The 18620-nt window shown below is 40.4% G+C and overlaps 1 protein-coding gene across 1 annotated transcript in view; it reads left to right on the forward strand.

Moving 5' to 3' along the window:
* Positions 1-18620, forward strand: part of HDAC9 (histone deacetylase 9) — a 606615-nt gene that overhangs the window by 337639 nt on the left and 250356 nt on the right. The window contains exons 15-16 of the mRNA XM_036759616.1: positions 5533-5653; positions 12062-12111. Coding sequence (XP_036615511.1) covers positions 5533-5653; positions 12062-12111 — 171 coding nt within the window. The remainder of the gene's footprint in view (positions 1-5532; positions 5654-12061; positions 12112-18620) is intronic.

Below are 18620 nucleotides of genomic sequence, written 5' to 3' on the forward strand. Positions count from 1 at the left end.
GGACTGGCCCAGAATCATATAACCAGCAAGTGCCTGAGGCCAAATTTGAACTCCATATCTTCCTGACTAAAGTGCCAATCCCTTCTCCCCTATATTAGGGTTTCCTAGTCATATCATACAGTGTGTGTGTGTGTGTGTGTGTGTGTGTGTGTGTGTGTGTGAGAGAGAGAGAGAGAGAGAGAGAGAGAGAGACACACAGAGACACAGAGACAGACAGACAGAGAGGCAGAGAAAGAGGAGAGAGAAGAGAGAAAGAGAGACAGAGACAGAGACACACAGAGACAGAGAGGGGGAGAGAGAGGGTGGGAGAGAGAGAGAGAGAGAGACAGAGAGACACACAGAGAGACAGAGGCGGAGAGAGAGAGAGAGAGAGAGAGAGAGAGAGGGAGGGAGAGAGAAAGAGAGAGAGTGAGTGAGTGAGTTTAGGGAAGACCTGGAGTCAAAGGAACTCTGCTTATATCTTACCTATGTGACATAGTGTCTTAGCGTCTGCAAAGGGAGTTCTGGAGCCAGATGGTGAAGGGTTCTAAGTGCCAACCGCCACTTTGCAGAAGTGTATGTTGCACCATAATAATAATAATTTAATGAAAGCAAACAGTGTCTAATATTGCAAGGAAGGGGCCAAGCGTTTATTAAGTGCCTACTATGTGTCAGGCATTGTGCTAAGAGCTTTAACTATATTATCTCGTTTGGTCCCCACACCAACCATGTAAGCTATTATTTTTGCATGTCTCTTATTTTATTTCTTCTCAATTACATGTAAATAAAAACATTCATTTTTTTAAAAAAAAATGAGTTACAATTTTTCTCCCTCTTTCTCTTTCCTCCCCCCACCCTGAGAAGGCAAGCAACTTGATATAGATTATACATGTGAAGTCATGCAAAGCAAATTTCCATATTAGTCATGTTGAGGGGGAAAAACAGACCAGAAAAAAAAAAACAAGAAAAGAATGAAAGTTTAAAAAAAAAGATTCTTTTATGTCCGTTCAGATTCCCTCAGTCTGGTGGATGGCATTTTTAATCATAAGTTCTTCAGAATTATCTTTGATCATCGTATCATTTAGAATAGCTGAGTTATTCACAGTTGATGATCGTACAACACTGTTGGTATTGTGTCCAACGGTCTCCTGGTTCTGCTCACTTCCCTCTGCATCATTTCATGTAAGTCTTCCCAGATGTTTCTGAAGCTATCCTGCCCATTATTTCTTGTTGCACAATAGTAATCCATCACAACTATACACCAAAACTTCTCCAGTCATTCCCCAATTGATAGCATTCCCTGAATTTCCAGTTTTTTCCCACTACAAAAAGAGCTACTATAAATATTTTTGTACATATATGTCATATTCCTTTTTATTCAATCTCTTTGGGGTAGAGTCCTAGTAGAGATAATGCTGAGTCAAAGCATGTGCGCAGTTGTAATGCCCTTTGGCATAGTTCAAAATTGTTCTCCAGAATAGTTGGATCAGTTCACAACTCCATGAACAGTGCAGTAGTGTCCCAATTCTTCTATAACCCTCCCCACATTTGTCATTTTCCTTTTCTTGTCTATTAGCCAATCTGATAGATTTCAGATGATACCTCAGAGTTGTTTTAATTTGCATTTCTCTGATCAATAGTGATTTGGAGCATTTTTTAAAAATCACTATAGATAGTTTTGATTTTTTTCTTCTGAAAATTGTTTATATCCTTTGATAATTTATCAAGTGGGGAATGACTTGTATTCTTATAAATTTGACTCAGTTCTCTATACATTAGGGAAATGAGGCCTTTATCAGAGATACTGGCTACCAAAAAAGTCCCATTTTCCTTCTAATCTTGCCTATGTTGCTTTTGTTTGTGCAAAAAATTTTAATTTAATGTAATCAAAATTATCCATTTCATATCCTGTAATGCTCTCTGTCAATTGATTGGTCATAAATTCTTCCCTTATCAATAGATCTGATGGGGAAATTTTCCATGCTCACCTAATTTGCTTATGATATCACCCCTTTGTGTCTATATTATGTGCTCTTTTTGACTTTATCTTGGTACCTAGTGTGAGATGTTGGTCTATACCTAGTTTCTGACAAACTACTTTCCAGTTTTCCCAACAGTTTTTGTCAAATAGTGAATTTTTGTCCCAAAAGCTGGGATCTTTGGGTTTGCCAAATACTAGAACACTATGGACATTTACTACTTTGTCCTATGTACATGATTTATTCCACTGATCCACCCCTCTATTTCTTAGGCAGTACCAGATTATTTTGGTCATTACCACTTCATAATACAGTTGGAGATCTGGTACTGCTAAGCCACTTTCCTTCACATTTTTTCCATTGATTCCCTTGACATTCCTGACCTTTTGTTCTTCCAGATACATTTTGTTATTCTTCCTAGCTTTATAAAATAATTTTTTGGTGTTTTCATTGGTATGGCACTGAATAAGCAAATTAATTTAGGTAGAATCATCCTTTGTTTTTTTAAATTGACTGTGCCTATTCATGAGGAATTAATATTTCTCCAATCATTCAGGTCTGATTTTATTTGCATGCAAAGTGTTTTGTCATTGTGTTCATATAGTACCTGGGTTTGCCTTGGCCGGTAGACTTCTGAGCATTTTATGTTGTCCCCAATTATGTTAAGTGGAATTTCTCTTCCTATCTCTTCTTGCTGGACTTTGTTGGTAATTATAGAAATGCTGATGATTTATGTGGGTTTATGTTATATTTGCTGAAGTTGCTAATTATTTCGACTAGTTTATTCTCCAGAGTTCTTTAAGTATACCATCATATTGTGTGCAAAGGGGGATCGTTTTGTTTCCCCATCCCTTAGTCTAATTCCTTTCATTTCTTTGCAATTAGTAAAATACTGAATAAAGGTGGCAATAGCGGGTATCCGTGTGTCATCCCTGATCTTATCGAAAAGACTGCTGACTTCTTCCCATTACAAATAATGCTGTTATTAACCCCATTTGACATATGGGGACGCTGAGGCATAGATAGTTCAGTGGTTTGCCCAGGGTCACACAGCTCTTAAGTTTCTGAGGCTGCTTTTAAACTCGAGTCTTCCTGACTCCAGGGCCAGCACTCTCTAACCTGTACCACATTAATAATAAAAAAATCTCAGTGTGGTATTAAAGAGCGAAACTTTCTTAAAGGAAATGTGGATGCTTTGTGAAGCCATCTGGTTATTTACAGGCTGAGTTAAATTGAAGGACTGGCAGAGCTCTGGTGAGCATGGGAGCATAGAAAGTTCTAATGAAGAGTGCATGTCCTCCGTTTGACCTCTGCAATCTATCATGGCAGCCCATCCTGGCCAGATCTTGGCCAGATCCTCCCTGGGCTGTGCTGATTTCTCAGCATTCCCTGGCTCGAGAATTAACAATTGTTTGAGGAAATATTTATCTGAAATATATTTTTTATTTTTCTAGAAATACAAATGGTCACATTAGGTTGAGTCACAGTGACACTAACAAACATCTTCATTCTTCCCATAGAATGATTTTCATTTTTATTTGAATAGTCACCGACTGAAATATATTTGTCTAAGTTCCAAAGGAGCCTCAGTTTCTGGCTCTTGTGCATCCACCTCTTCCTGCTGCCCTGACTGTGCCATTGGGTCTCATCATTCACTCCCAGGGCTGTGTCTCAGAACCATCTCTCCCAGCCCTGTCCTCTGACCAAGGGTCACCCCATCTTTTAGCTTTTCTCCCCCAACTGATTTCAGTTCAGAGGAGCTCATGCCTGAACCCCCTCCCCTTGATTCTGGGAAGGGGCAGAGTGTTACTCAGTCTCTAAATCAGCCCTATCTGCTAGTCAGGCAGAGGGGAACCATCTGCTTGCTTATCATGTCTCTGGGTTTCACTGCCAGCTCCTGCTAAAACAAGAGGATCATGGGAATTAGAATTGGGAAGGACTTTGGCAACCATCTAGTCCAGGGATTCTTAACCTTTTCAGGGTCATGTCCTGGACCTTTTGGGCAGGCTGGTGGAACCTATGGATACTTTCTCATAAGAATGTTGTTTTTTAAAATCAGAATGGAATGAAATGGTTAGAGATTAGCAAAAATCTCAATTAAATATAAGTAAAAAATAAAGATGTATTCTTTCCCCATCCAAGTTCTGCCCTTTCCAGAAAAAGAGCCCCTGAGCTTGTCCAACCATCTCAGAGACTCAGACCAATTGGAGAAAGTGATTGGTCCAAGATCACGCAGTGTGGGGAGCAGAACCAAGTCTTGAATGACTTCTGAGGTCCAAGCCAGTAGTTAATACTATCCGAATCTCAGAGAATGCATCGATTTTTGTTACATATACCAGACCAGCTTCAACAAAAAGTATATAACATTTAGAGCAGCAAGAGAAGACTGCATGGTATAGGAGAAATAATGCTGGCTTTGCCATCAGAAGCTCTGGATTCGAATTCCAGCTCCGGTACTTACAACTATGTTACCTTGGGCTCTGGGCCTCAGTTTCCTCATCTGTAAACAGCATTAGATGACCACTGTGGTCGTTTCTAGCCATAACTCGGTGATCCCTCTGACAATATGACAGAAGAGAAGCTGATGGTCACAAAGAAGGGGGAACTCTTTGCATGTTATTAATTGGAGTCTGGTTTGAAGGAAAATAATTGATCAGCTCTCTGCTTCAACTGTGTGAAGCTATCACTTGAGCTTAGGTCCAAGCTGGGAGACAAATGCAAAGCATTTAAAGCAACTTGTGCAATTGCATGGTAATTTGTCCTTCAATGACATTCATTGAGCCTCTAAAGAAGGCAGGGGAGTTCTGATCAGAGTGGATGATGCTAATGCCAAAGAGGGTCTTAGTTCACGAATGTCTCTGCCAACCAGAGGCCCACTTAGTCTTTATGTAGAAGGCAGCTAGGTAGAATACTGATACTGATCAAACATGGAACTTGGAGTTAAGAAGACCTGTGTCTGAATCCTACTTCAGACTCTATCTATTTGTACGATTCTTAACAAGTCATTTAGCCTTTTTCAGCCTCAGTTTCCTTATCTGAAAAATGGGGATAATGAGAACAGCTATCACCCAGGTTTTCTATGAAAACCAAATGGGATAACTGATATAAAGAATGGTGGGAACATTGCAGCACTGCGTGATTACTATAGTGATAATGATGATGGTGGTGGTGGTGGTGATGATGGTGGTGGTAATGATGATGATTCTCATAGAGGAAGAAACTAAGCAGTTTTGTATAGTGTTTGTTTTTCATACCAGGGAACTGGCTTTTATTAGCTTGCCCCCTTAAGTTTAAACAACATTAGATTCCAGGACCTGTGCATTCATTTTTAAATGAAATGAACACGTGTGAGGCACTTTCTAAATCTTAGCGTGATATATAGTTACTACTATCGCCACTATGATTATTATTATTTTATTTTCTCCATAGGCTATTCTGGTACTTTAATAAGCAAAATAGTGTCACATTCTTGCCTTACGAACCTCCAAACTATAATTAACCTTACTCTTTGGGGTCTTATGTTCTTGTCCATGCTGTCACTGGAGTCCCACCAGCCTTTCTTGTTTTCTTCTAGCGGATCCAAGGTCGAAAAGCTTCTCTAGAAGAATTACACCTGGTCCATTCTGATCATCATTCTCTTCTCTATGGCACCGACCCCTTGAGCAGACAGAAGCTGGACCCCAGGATGCTCCGAGGTGTGTACTACCAAGAACAGCACCTTCCAGCCTTGTCATTAGTCTTGTGGGTGTCAGTGTCAAATACTTGGCAAAGAGTGGGGCCAAATATCAACTTTCCCAGCAGCATTACCGAGTAGAGGGAGAGAGAATGTTACGATGGAAGCCAATGGAAATGAATCAAATGCAGGGATTGGAATCTGACAAGAACGTTCCCCCATATTCACTTTAAAAATAAAAAGAACTATTTGGTAACTTTGACTTTGATAGGATTTGCACAGCCTGATTTAATTATGGCCTTGTAGCTGGGGATAATGGTAATGGGGGAATCTTCTCTTTAGCTCATATTTCGGAGCCTTCCAAGGGACTGCTGACAGTGTGGCTTCCAGACTTGTCTTTCTTTCCCTTTAGGCATCATTTTATTTCTTTCAATTATTTCATCTGTCTCATTGGGAAAAAATAAAGCAAAATAAAACAGAACAAAATGAGGAAGAAAGAGAAAAAGAAAGAAAAGAAAGAAAGGAAGAATGAAAGGAAGAGAAAGAAAGGAGGAAAGAAAGGAAGAAAGAAAGAAAACAACCTATGGCACATGAAGGGAGTTTAATTTTTTTTTCTTATAATCATAATTTACTGTTCAGACCCTGGGAGCTCTTTAAGAATGCAGATCAGACCAATTTTTGATCTGCATTGGTGAAGGGAATTTTCACACCTGGAGTGCCTGGAACCAAAGAAATTGCACATTTGCCCTTCCCCTCCAAAAAGCCTTGCAAACAACAACAAAACTATACAATATATTCTATATATATGTGTGTGTATATATATATATATATTTTACTAAAATGCTTTTCAAATTGTATGTTACATGGCATAGCTAATATATTCACAAAAGGAAAATGTCTCAGGCAATAACTGAGAAAAAGTATTGAGGGAGGGACATCCCTTTTCTTTGGTAGATGACATCACAAATAGGTCCAGTTGTATTTGGATCTAAATTCTACGTGGTATGTACATCACTGCACCTTGAACATGGGATGGAAATCTTCAGTTTCTTTCTAACGTGAGAACACAGTGAACACGGAAAATATGCAAACTTCTAGGACCAGAAAATCACTCTTGATTTCTTTTGGGGGGAAGCAGGATCTGCATCTATGATTGCAGCATGGCTCTGAGTTCCCAATGTGGAAACCCCCTCCATCAATGCAGATATGTTACATGTCCGAAATGTAGAACGACAAAGAGATGCCTGTAGCTCTTGAGTGGTTGAGTGGCTTGAAATCAGGTGTTCATGATAATGAAGCTGGTTTCCTAGCCACCATGGCATAGTCCTTCTTATTTTTTGATTATTAATATTAAATATTTCTTAACTAAATAAATATTGAATCATAGTGATTGTCAATCAAAGCCACAATATTTCCTCAAAGAGTCAAAATTTAAGATGTTAAAATGATCCAGTTGTGTGGAATCCTCACATGCATTCATTTTAAAACAGGTGCTCAAACTATTGGGTCACCTCAACGAATAGCGAGCGACTTCCACCAAAGCTTTAATTCAGTATTATTCTAAAATAGAAAGGAGTAAACTTGGCCTGAGTAATTCTAAAAGGAAACTAGGATGCTGACATTGAAAACTAGGCATTTCTCTTCATAAGAACAAGGAAAAAGTCAATAGCCAGTCAATTGTACAGGGGTCCTGCTCTTTGGTGAATTGGATGGCAGCCGTCAAGTCAACATTTCAGGGAGAAACTTTCGTGGAGTGTTATTTTTTCGTCAGATGTTATTAAGTTCGAAGATTAAAAACTTCTTGTGACCTATTCATCTGTACATACAGGAATGAATCGAACTTTACATGGCCTAAACAGCAGAGACATTTCCCTACTTTTTCAGGACAAGACAGTCACTGTATTTTCACAGCCCCATTCACTGAACTCTGTGTTACCTAAAGCCAGAGACATAACTGGCCATGTTGGCTCCTGGGGCTGCTTGAAGCACATTCGGGAAAGTAACACTTAATGTGTCCTTACCAGGACAGACAGCATGAAAGGCAACCTCAAATCAATTTTGTAATTCATGATGCAAAAATCACAGCCAAGGTAATTAAGTGGTCAGTTGAACAGGAAGTAGAATTAGCAGCTTCTAGTGTTGGAGTGCTTGGGTTGAGTGTTGGCATCATCTACATTTTAGTATCGTGGGGAAAGTTTCATTTGACTCACTCTAGGTATGGTTTTCTCCAGAGAACCCGCTTTGATGTAGAATCTTAGAAAGGAATACCTTTATATTTAGACAATAATACATGATTCCAATAAATCAACTGGAGATATCACCCAAACTATGTCTAAATTCTGTTGGACTAATATTGTTGGTCTGCGAAGGAGAGCTACCTTCTTACAGCTGGAAGTTGGTGTTTTCTTTTAAATGAAGGGCAACCACTGCCACAACTTTATTCTGTCTAGTCCTCAAACCAGCCAATCACAGGCTGGGGGTTAGGCTGTGTCCAGTTTGGGGAGAGCTGGATAAAGGACATCAGGATCGCTGGGACCAGCTTGTACTGATTTTGTTGGAGCTCTGTGGGAAGTTTGAAAACAGGAAATAATACCACTTTCAACTATTAAAAGGAAAAAAAAATATGCCCAGGAGGAGTTTGGAGGTAAAGCATAAATGTTAATGTAGTTGTCTCTTTTACATAATAGATTTGCACTATCAGGTGCAATCATCTTTTTAAAAATTCTGCTGTGTTATGGAAATTATTGTTTTATTTCATAAATTAAAAATAAAATTAAAAACTTTTCAAAGGTGTGCTTTTTAAAAAGTACAACTGGTGACTAAGTAGATGATTTTTAAGAAACACATGAAAGTGATTTTTGAAATGAACACTTTTTAGGCATTGTTCTTAGAGTTAATCGATGTGCCAAAAGTGGAATAAGGAACCTCTCCAGTCTTTATTACTTATGTGACCTTGTGAAAGTCGTATCTGCTCTGTGGGCCTCAGTTTCCTTATATATAAAAAGAAAAGGTGGGACTGTTTGACTTCTAAGTTCCCACTGAACCCTATACCTATGACCTTATTAAAGTTCTATCAGTAACACAAGGGAGGCAGATGCATGCATTTATATTCTGTGTCTTGTCATGGAACAAAGAACAGGAAGAATCATTTGCAAATAAATAAAATCTTTGATCACTAAGGTTGATTTTAATTTTAATTGATATTCTGAAAGAAGTTGTTTTCAGGGGTCACAGGATTCAAATATGAAGATACACTCTGGGCCCATTTCATTAGATCGTGCTCTAATTTTAACACTCCAGGAAAATATGGGCGGTATTAGGAAAATCAGAGAAAAAGGTTCAGAATAAAATGCTGCTAAAAGTTAAGGTAAACGATTTCTCATTGACAAACAACATCAGTATTGATGACAGTGACAAGACTCTTAGGTTCTTTACCTGCTGCCCAACTTTTTTTGTCAGTTTTGTAGAAAGCAATGTTTCTTTTTTCTCTAACTGAAAATTTTCTATTTAAACTTAGAATTCTCCAGGCAGTACAGTCCTGTGGGAAGAACATTTCCCCTGCAGTCAGAGGCCCTGCCACTTACTACCTTTGGAACCTTGGGTATATCATTTAACTTCCCTTGACCTCACTTTCTTTAACTGAAAAACTAAGAAGGGATTGGCTCTGAGGTACTTTCCAGCTCTCAATCTGTGATCCTGACCATATTCACTTAATGCTCAAGGCTGTCCGGCTATTATCACTTACTCTTGCTATAAGGTTTTTTTTTAAATTTTCACACGTATTACTGGAAAATATTTTCCAACTGTTTTAAACTCAAGTTTCTTACTTTGGGGCTTACATTCAACACATAGCAGTATTATCTCCATGTCACACTCCTCTAATATGATGTCTTTCTTTGCTTAAGGTGCTACTTTTGAGCCAAATTGAATGTAGACACACATACAACATATAATGTATATTTCAGGTGTGTAAAGAAGATAACTTTTCTTTGTATAAGGAAACTGGAGATATTGTTGCCTTGGTAAGGTAATGGTTCTTCAGTTGGTGAATATAGTCAGGATACACTTACAGATGAAATAGAGAGACTGAACAGATCATTGAAGGATTGATCAATGTTTTCCCTCCCTTCCTCTGAGAACATCAGGTATGGATACTAGATTACCACCTATAATTACTCTCCAAAGAACTTGCCATTGAGGTGTCCCTTCCTGTTGGACGGCCAAAATTTCCATCACCCCAGAGATGGGTAGATGCCAGCCTGCATAGACAATACAATGCTCCATGCCATGGAGTCAGACCAATTGGCTGAATCAGTTTTAAAAATCAATTATATACTCTTGCTAAAAGAAGAATGGATTTTTGTCTAATTCATGGAGTCTTTGATGCCATGCAGACATCACTGAAGGAGGACAAAACTTCCCTTGATTCTTCATGGTGCTTCTCAGTCCTTTCTTTGTGAAAGTAAGTGACGTTTCTCATTCTTCCTCACTGTTACAGTGTATTCCTTGAAAAGTCTTCACCAGCTCCCAAGTGAATACCTTAGGAAATCTCCTGATGTGCAGAAATATCTGAGTTTGTCTTGTTGCTCATGTCCATATTCCCATTTTAAATTGTCGGCCAATAGACTTCTTTTCCATCAGCTTCCCATCTGGCTTTCAAATAATATTCCAGCCCTTACTAGGATTATCTCACTGGGGTATCTCAATAGTCTTCCCTACCTCCTTCTTGGACCAGCGTTTCCCCCATTTCCCATCTGTTAGGAATTGCATTTTAAAAAATCTACTCAGATAATTTACTATTTTCAAAATAGCCTTTCTTATCTGTCACTGAAACTTGCTGAGGCCTTGGTTCACATGGAATGAGAATTCCCCCCAAATCTGTTTTTCATTTGGATTATGTTGTTTCTATTGATCTATACTGGGACAACTGAAGTATGTTGGAGTTAGGAGTCTGGATTCATGGTACAGTTCCATCACTGATTGGCTAGGTGACCACTATTTGACATAGATTCTTCATGTGGGAGAGGCAAATGCCCTGGGCCTTCCTCTTCATTAGAGGATCCTTTCAAGGATCCGTGATTTCTTTGATGTGGGTACTCTCTTCGCTGACGTGTACATAACCTCCTCCTAAGTCGTTGTAACCAAAATTTAAAAAAAAAATCATTCATCTGATGATGGTCCACGTTTTGTTCATGAGTGTCTTCATACTTAACTAGGTTTATCATTGAGTGAAAAACACACAGTCAACCATCAGCTCTCCCTTGAAGCTTTACATATCCATGGAGTCTGAGGATTGCAGATTTAGGGTTGGAAGGGAACTTAGTCCAACCGTTTCATTTTGCAGGTGAGGAAACTGAGGCCCAGAGAAATGGAATGATAATAAATGAGATTATATTTGTGAAGCACTTAGCACAGTACATGGCACATTGTAAATGTTTAATAAAACCTTGTTCCCTCCTTCCCTTCCCCAAGATCATTGGTATTGAAAAGCTGATCCAGGATTTTAACCCTGCTTGTGTGATACCGAACATTTCCATTATATCTCTGTTGGTATTATATGCGAAAGCTTGTGTCCCTTAGGTAGATTCTTCGAGGATCCCCATTGCCAGATGAGGAGCAGTCTTCAGGGCCCCATAGCTACTCAGTTATCTTTAGACATTAAGTAAATGAAGGAGAAAACAGAACCAAAACCCAAACTGGACTCACGGTCAGATGAGGAATCCTCAGTTAGTGAGTTTTGTGTGGCTGCTACTGGATTTTCTTTCTACCTGATGCCTTTTAGTCTCATAAAGTTAGAGGGAGGGTTTAATGAACATGGATCTTGTTGACCTCTGAAATATGTGCCAGAAAAGAGGGTCTGCATGTTCTATGAAATGTTGTCTTGAAACATATGGAAAGAGACAATCCTTTGATCAGTATCACTGGCCTAAAATGTCATGCTAAAGCAAGGCATTCCATGGATAGTCGAGCTGTTTAACGTGAACACTGAAAACTTGAAATTCAGAAATTGGATGCGTGGATAATTTTTAAATCATGGTAAAGTATACTTTGCATATACAAGCAGGAGTCAGAAATTCTGTGTATGAAAAGCTACCCTCTCCAATTCGTATGCTCTGGAGTACCTGCATGAAAATAAGCTATCATGTGCAATTCTAAAAAGGATACCTAATCAAGGAAGAGCTGATAGAGCCCTGGACATAGTGAGGAAAGGTTAGATTCAAAGGGCTGCACTTAAGCAACTAGAGGGCCCCATGTGGCCTCGAGGCTGCAGGTTCCCTGTCTAAGCCTCAGCTTCCACGTAGCAAAAATGAGGGCGTAGGACCGAATAGCCCCTAATTAGAACTTACCTTCAATACCCTGTGCCAAAAGGAAACGGTGCACTGACCTTTCTGACTCATGTTCACTTCTGTCCTTTCTCTTTCCTTGCCAGGGGACACCTCGCAGAAGGCCTTCTCCTTGCTGCCTTGTGGTGGACTTGGGGTAAGGATGAGCTTTTGTGTTTTAAACTCACAAGCAACATGGCTTCCCCCACCTAGCTTCCATTGCTGCTGAGGCTCTGGCTCTTTCTTGGTGAAGTCCCTTCTGGAAATTCAGGAGCATCAGGGGAGACTTAAATACCACTTAGCCGCTGAACTAAGTTTTCAAGGTGCTGAAACCAAAAGAGTTCAGCCCGTTGTATTCCAGATGAAAATGGCCTGGGCTTCATAGAGTATGGTGCATGATGGGAAACACTGCTTGATAACCTGTAGTCTTCAACCTAACTAATTTATGTAGACTTTTTGACCCGTGATATTTATACCACATCTTAAGGACACATTGGTTTTGGTATGATGTATAAACAAGGACCTCTTAAAGTCTGTATGTTCTCAGACCACACTTATAGCACTCCAATAAACTAATTTGGGCATTAGAAAGAAAATAAAAAGGCTATTATTTGAGAACCTAGGAATGATACTTAAAATAATATTTTCCCCCTAGAAAGGATAATGCTGAGCAATCTGGCATTTTTATTTCCTTCTCCCCTTTTTAATGAAGGGAGTATTGTCAAGGAGAGGTAACTCTTTCTCCTCCTTAACTCCCCAGTCTCCATGTTAGCTTTGTGACTCTTTACTTTATGATTGAGACCAGGCCAATACCAACACTGAATGGGCCCACTGAAAGCGTGGTGTTGATGGGCATCTATAGATGGCTAAGTTGCTGATGTTTCGTTTAGAAACATCCCAAGGTTTTAATCTTCAAAAAGAACACTGAAGTCTCTGCGGATTAGCAACAATATCTCCTGGGGCTTGGTTTCCAGTTTTCAGAGTCAAAACTAGGGGGTCACAGGACTTTGTTTTGGGGCTCAAAATGTAGAGATAGTCATTGTGATTCTCCAGTAGCGTGGAAACAAAAGAACGTAGTCCCTAGTTCGCGAGACTGAAAATGGGGAGCTACCAGATTCCTGGTTGGGTTGAGCTTCTCCATCCCCGCACCCCATTTAAACAACAACAAAGCAGATCAAAGACCTGAAGAGACCTTCATGCAGCTTGCTCTTGGTTAAAAATTTCAAATTACGGATTTCCTAGTGTGGTCTATGAAATAACTGACCAGGGGACAGACTTTCTTGGTGTACTATGCCCAGGCTGCTTTCTATACTATGGCGATGCTAGCTTATTAGGACAGAATTATTATTCTTGTTTTTAGGACATAAGCTATGTGGTAACATAGCTCGAGATTGATTAAAATGCATGCTCAATACAACTAAGAATGATCTCTTGGGGGAAAATTGTGTTTCATTGGTTTCTCCTCTTACTTTCTGACATCTCAGTCATTTTAAGGGAACTCAAATTCTGTCTAATCAACATTTCCCAAGCATCTATGTACAAAATATTGTGTCAGGTTCTGTAGGTACAAAGATAAAAATGAAACTGGTTTTTCCTTGTAGATCTCCTTTTCTCTTGGAAATAGGGGCAAGAGGGAGGTTAGCATGTACCCAGATTGATCTCTAGGAATGTAAGCTCATAGAGAAAAGGACTGGAGAAGGCTTCACGTGGCAGGTGCCATCAGAACTGGGTTTTCAAGGAATCTAAAGATGCTGAGAGACAGAGATGCAAAGGACATATTTAGGGGGAAGTCTTGGCTCATGAGGTTTCCAAGTTGAACAAAGTTGGACGCACCAATAGAGAAGGCTCCAGTTTTGTACTCAATAGTCTGGGGACTTTCTTTTAAAAGTTATAGGAAACACGGTGATGATTTTGAAGAGACCCAAGTTGCTCTAATCCTTTTAAGCTCCCCAAGAAGTAGATGAACATTCTAGGAAATCTGTGAGCCCCTGTAAAACTTTGGGGTATTCAGAGAAATCCTCAATGACTAAGTCTTTCTTGGACATGGCTCTAAACTTACTCTGTTAAGGCAGACTATACCAGAAAACACTACATCCATGTACAGTACAGATGCCAATCAATACTGTTGCAGACCTTATCAATTCAGAGTTCTTCAGAGGAGCAGAGATACATATGGGATGGTGCCCTTAGGAAGCTTATGCCTACTGCCATAGCTCCTTGTGATTTGCCTGTGCCAACCCAAATAGCTTTAAGCCTTTGGATGTTCCTTGGGACTTTCCCAGGTATTATAATTAGCATCAGCTTCTTAGAATTCTGAGGTATATATATATATACATATATATATATATACATACACACACATATATATACACATACCTTTATATATATGTATATGTGTGTGTATACATACATACATATATATATATATATATGAAGAGAGAGAGAGAGAGAGAGAGAGAGAGAGAGAGAGATCCACTCCAGCCTGGAATGCTTGAAATACATTCCTACATGACTATCCGGTAGACTTGTTAGAGACCTTGTCATTAAGCATTCTTTGTTTTTGTAATCTCAGCACTAAATTTGGCACAAAGGTGATTAATAAATACTTGATGATCAGTGGCTTGATAGGGACCTCTAAGGATGAGCTGAAGGAAGTGAGGATGTTTAGCTAAAAAAGAAAAGACCTGGAGAGGGGCAGGAACTTGTCTTCTGTCCTTTAAAGGGCTATTGCTTGGAGAAACAGATTATACTTGTTTTGTGTGGCCACAGAGGGCAGGACTAGGAAGAATGGGTGAAATTACAAAGAGGTAGACTGAGGCACGATGTCAAGAAATGAAATGCTCCCTAACAAGAACCATCTTTAAGTGGAATAGATATTTTAAGGAGCAGTGGGCTCACCCTCCTTGAAGGCCTAAAGGTGGGAATTGGAAGACCCAAGGAAAGACTGGGGAATCACTTCTGTATGTTATGGAGAGGATTCTTTGGGGTTCTTTGTGGGCTTTCAGGGGGACAAGTTGGCCCTGGAGGCCTGTTGAGAAATTGTAATTCTGGGAAACAGAAAGACTTCCTTTCTCATCATCTCTTCCAGAGGTGCAGGTCAGACAATGCATCAGCTGCATTTGACTGAAATGGGTAAGACTTCGCATGCTCCTTAGTTTCTTTGTTGTGGCTAAGATCTGAGCCAAGTCCGGCAGGCCTCTGAGTTGCCTCATATGTGACTGTAGAGACTTGCAAGTTATGCTGCTGTGATGCCTTAGAGCTAGAAAGAATTTCAGAGGTCCTTTTGTCCAGCCCCTAATTTTATAGAGGAGGAACAAGAAGCCCAGAGACCTGCAACAAAGATAGTAAGTGGCATAAATGAGATCTGAACCCGGGTCTCCTGACTCCAAGTGGGCTTCTGTACCATCCCATCTTAAGGAGTCTGGATAATGAAGTCGATAATGAAGGGAAACAGGAAACAGACGCCCATCCAGAAAGGCCTTGGCTCCAACTGTACCAAGTGTCTCCCTAAAAATAGCATTTGCTCCCCTGCCCATCTGACCTGCCGCTGTGTGAAGAAATCTTGAAATGATTTCTCAGCCTTGTTTTCCCCCCTTTCCTTGATAGGCCCAAAAAACCGCAAGAGCAGGGACGAGCAGGCTTTTATGATAATGTCGTCATCAGCTCCTAGCTTCAAAAGCTTCTGCGGCTTTTGAGTTGTCATTTATAACTTGGAACTGAATCGACCCATAATTCCCCTGATACACTTAGAGAAATTGATAACAGACCCCAGGCTTCTTTTATAGCTCCGAGGAGGCCACTCCAATCACATCACTATTGGCAGGCAATATTATTTTTTGACATGGTTGTAAAAGTATAAAGGGGCTTATGGCATTTGTTTAGATGAGCAATGGGGTCTCAAGCTGTGCGGGGGTTTATGGGATGCGATTAGGGAGCAGCCCAGGGAATATGGTGTTTGCAAACAGGATATGATTTTATATAAGTTTGGGTTTCAGGCCCTCTTCCCCAGGGACTACCCTGCCGACAGCAGAGAATTCCACTTTTATCATTTGGCAGGCAGGCTTCCAGTGCCAAGAGGCCAAAAAATAAACCGGGTCCATGGGCAGTGTCAGACCTTGAAACTGAAGAGAAGGGAGGACAATTCCCTGTGTGGAACAGAGGGTAATCTGAAGCAGGGACTGGCTGCATACATGCTCATGATGCACCGATGAGAGGGTGGAGAGATGTGGTTCCACGGAGTCCCTTTTGCAGTGCTCCCTTGATCAATATGTAGACCTGGGGCCAGATTTCCATTAACCAACATCACTGTCCCCCCTCACATTCAATTTGAGTACACCTAGACTTGACACTTTATGGTAATGATATGACATCATTCATGTTGGGGGTTGGGAGGCTGAGAGAATCTGGGGCTCATTTTCATTGGAACTGGAGTTCCTTAAAAAAAAAAAAGATTCAGAGTATGGTATGGATGGAAGAGATACTGCCAAGATAGAATTGGCAGAACTTTGAAACCAATTTGGATAGGGAGAGGAGGAGGGGGAAAGTGAAGGGAAGTTCAGAAATGACCCCAAGGTTTTAGGCCAGGATAGGGTGGTGTTGGATGGTGTCATGTGTAGAAAAATTCTATTTTTCTGCTCTTAAAATATTTCTGCTTGATTTACTGATGTTAAATATACTTTGACCTCTGATCTTGTCTATGTTGGTACCCCCTTCACTGGTGCAAATTCTAATCTGTCCATATTTTCTCATCTTGTGCATCTCCTGTTTGTATCAACCCTCCGTAGCAAGGGCTCAGGAAAGGGGAGAGAGATCTGCCCCATAGAGCCTTTCTCTAGATCTTTTGACATTTTACTTATAGTAGTGGGATATATGGACTATTGATGACTTACCCCTCATCGTTTCTTTGAGACAGACCTGCCTTCTTTTTCAGTGATCCATCTCTATGATGATGTCCTAGACATCCAATGTTCTGTATATTCCTGTGTTTATATTGTTTCTTGTTTACACATGGCCCTCAACCCCCCACCATTGCCATTGGTGCTATCATCATCTTGGGGGGGGGGTTTCATGTGGCCCTTTGAGGTTTGCCACCCCTTTGATGTATTCATATATTTCATTTGATCCTCCATGCCCCAATCTGGTGCCCTGCTGGTGGCCCTCCATAATAATTAATTAGGTGGAAGCATGGTACAGTAGAAGGAGTCAGAGAACCTAGGTTCAAGTACTGTCTGTTGGGGCAGCTAGGTGGTGCAGTGAGTAGAGCACCGGCCTTGGAGCCAGGAGGACCTGAGTTCAAATCTGGGCTCAGACACTTGACACATGTACTAGCTGTGTGACCTTGGGCAAGTCACTTAACCCCAATTGCCCTGCCTTCCCCCCCTCAAAAAAAAGAAACAAATCAAATACTGTCTGTGATTCTTTCTACCAATAAAAACTCAGGCAAGTCACTAGACCAGCATGGGCCTTGGCATTTTTACTTGTACAATGTGGAGTCTGAATTTGATGACTTCTGTGGCCCTTCCACCTCTGCACCCTATGATCCTGTCATCTTCAAAGACACTGTCATGTACCAGGACTTCTAGTTAAGAATATCAATAGAGTAAAATTGTTGCTAAAAAGACGTCTTTTGTATGTTGTGGAGAAGTTTAAGGCATTAAAGGAATCATACAACTTCTCCAAGGCATTCTGGCCTGTTCTCTGCCTCCCAGCTCATTTCCACCCCCAAGCTGCTCTGATGGATCAGCTCTATGGGTCCATGCAGCAGAGCCTGGACAACAGACACACTTCAACCACTTGGCCTTTCCTGCCTTGATCACCAACCAATCTCATTGGAATGATCATGAATGTGATTTGGGTGCCTACAGTATTCTGGGGCTTGAGCTGATGAGGGTAATTCTATCATCTGTGAACAGGTCAGTCGGGAGGACCCCACCATACAGGGGGAATCACACTTCATCTTGAGCTCTGTTCTGAACATACTCCCTGACTCTGTTAAATGCCTTGGGAGAGCATTTCTGTCCCTTGTTCATAATTTTTTTGATATTTAAGATGGACCCCAAATATATAGGCTTAAAAGCATAGAATCTTAAGTAAAAGGGAACATTACATGGTATGTAGCGTCAGCTGTCTCTGAATTCCCTTATGATTATCTAATCCGTATTCGATTACCTGTAATGATGGAGAATTCAAGTCACAAGGCAATTTGTTACATATTATCACCACTGTAATTGGTAGAAGCTCTTAATTATATGGTACTAAAATCGGTATTCCTTTAATTTTTACCCATTGGTAATCCTCCTACTTATTATTCCACATCTCATTCAAAGGATCACTCACAGCTCGAGCACTCAAACATATAATCCTTCTACTAAAACCATTTTCTAATACCCTCAAAGCAGGTAAAAACAGTTCAGGCAGATGAAGGCTACCAAGAAGCAGGTTAAAAGCACTTGGTGAAGAGGTTCCGTAGAGTCTCAGGAGCTCTCCACCAATGGCCTAAAAATTACTTTTATATTGATCTTATTCAAAGTGCCCGCATCTGGATCTTAGGTCAATCCACCTGGGTGCGGAGTTGATCCAAACTATCCCAGGTCTGCACTACGATTTCGTTGTTCACAATAGTAATGACTTATGTTGTGGAAGTGTTTATGTATGTATGTGTGGAGG

The sequence above is a fragment of the Trichosurus vulpecula genome, chromosome 5 (assembly GCF_011100635.1).
Source record: "Trichosurus vulpecula isolate mTriVul1 chromosome 5, mTriVul1.pri, whole genome shotgun sequence".
In the NCBI taxonomy this organism is placed as follows: domain Eukaryota; kingdom Metazoa; phylum Chordata; class Mammalia; order Diprotodontia; family Phalangeridae; genus Trichosurus; species Trichosurus vulpecula.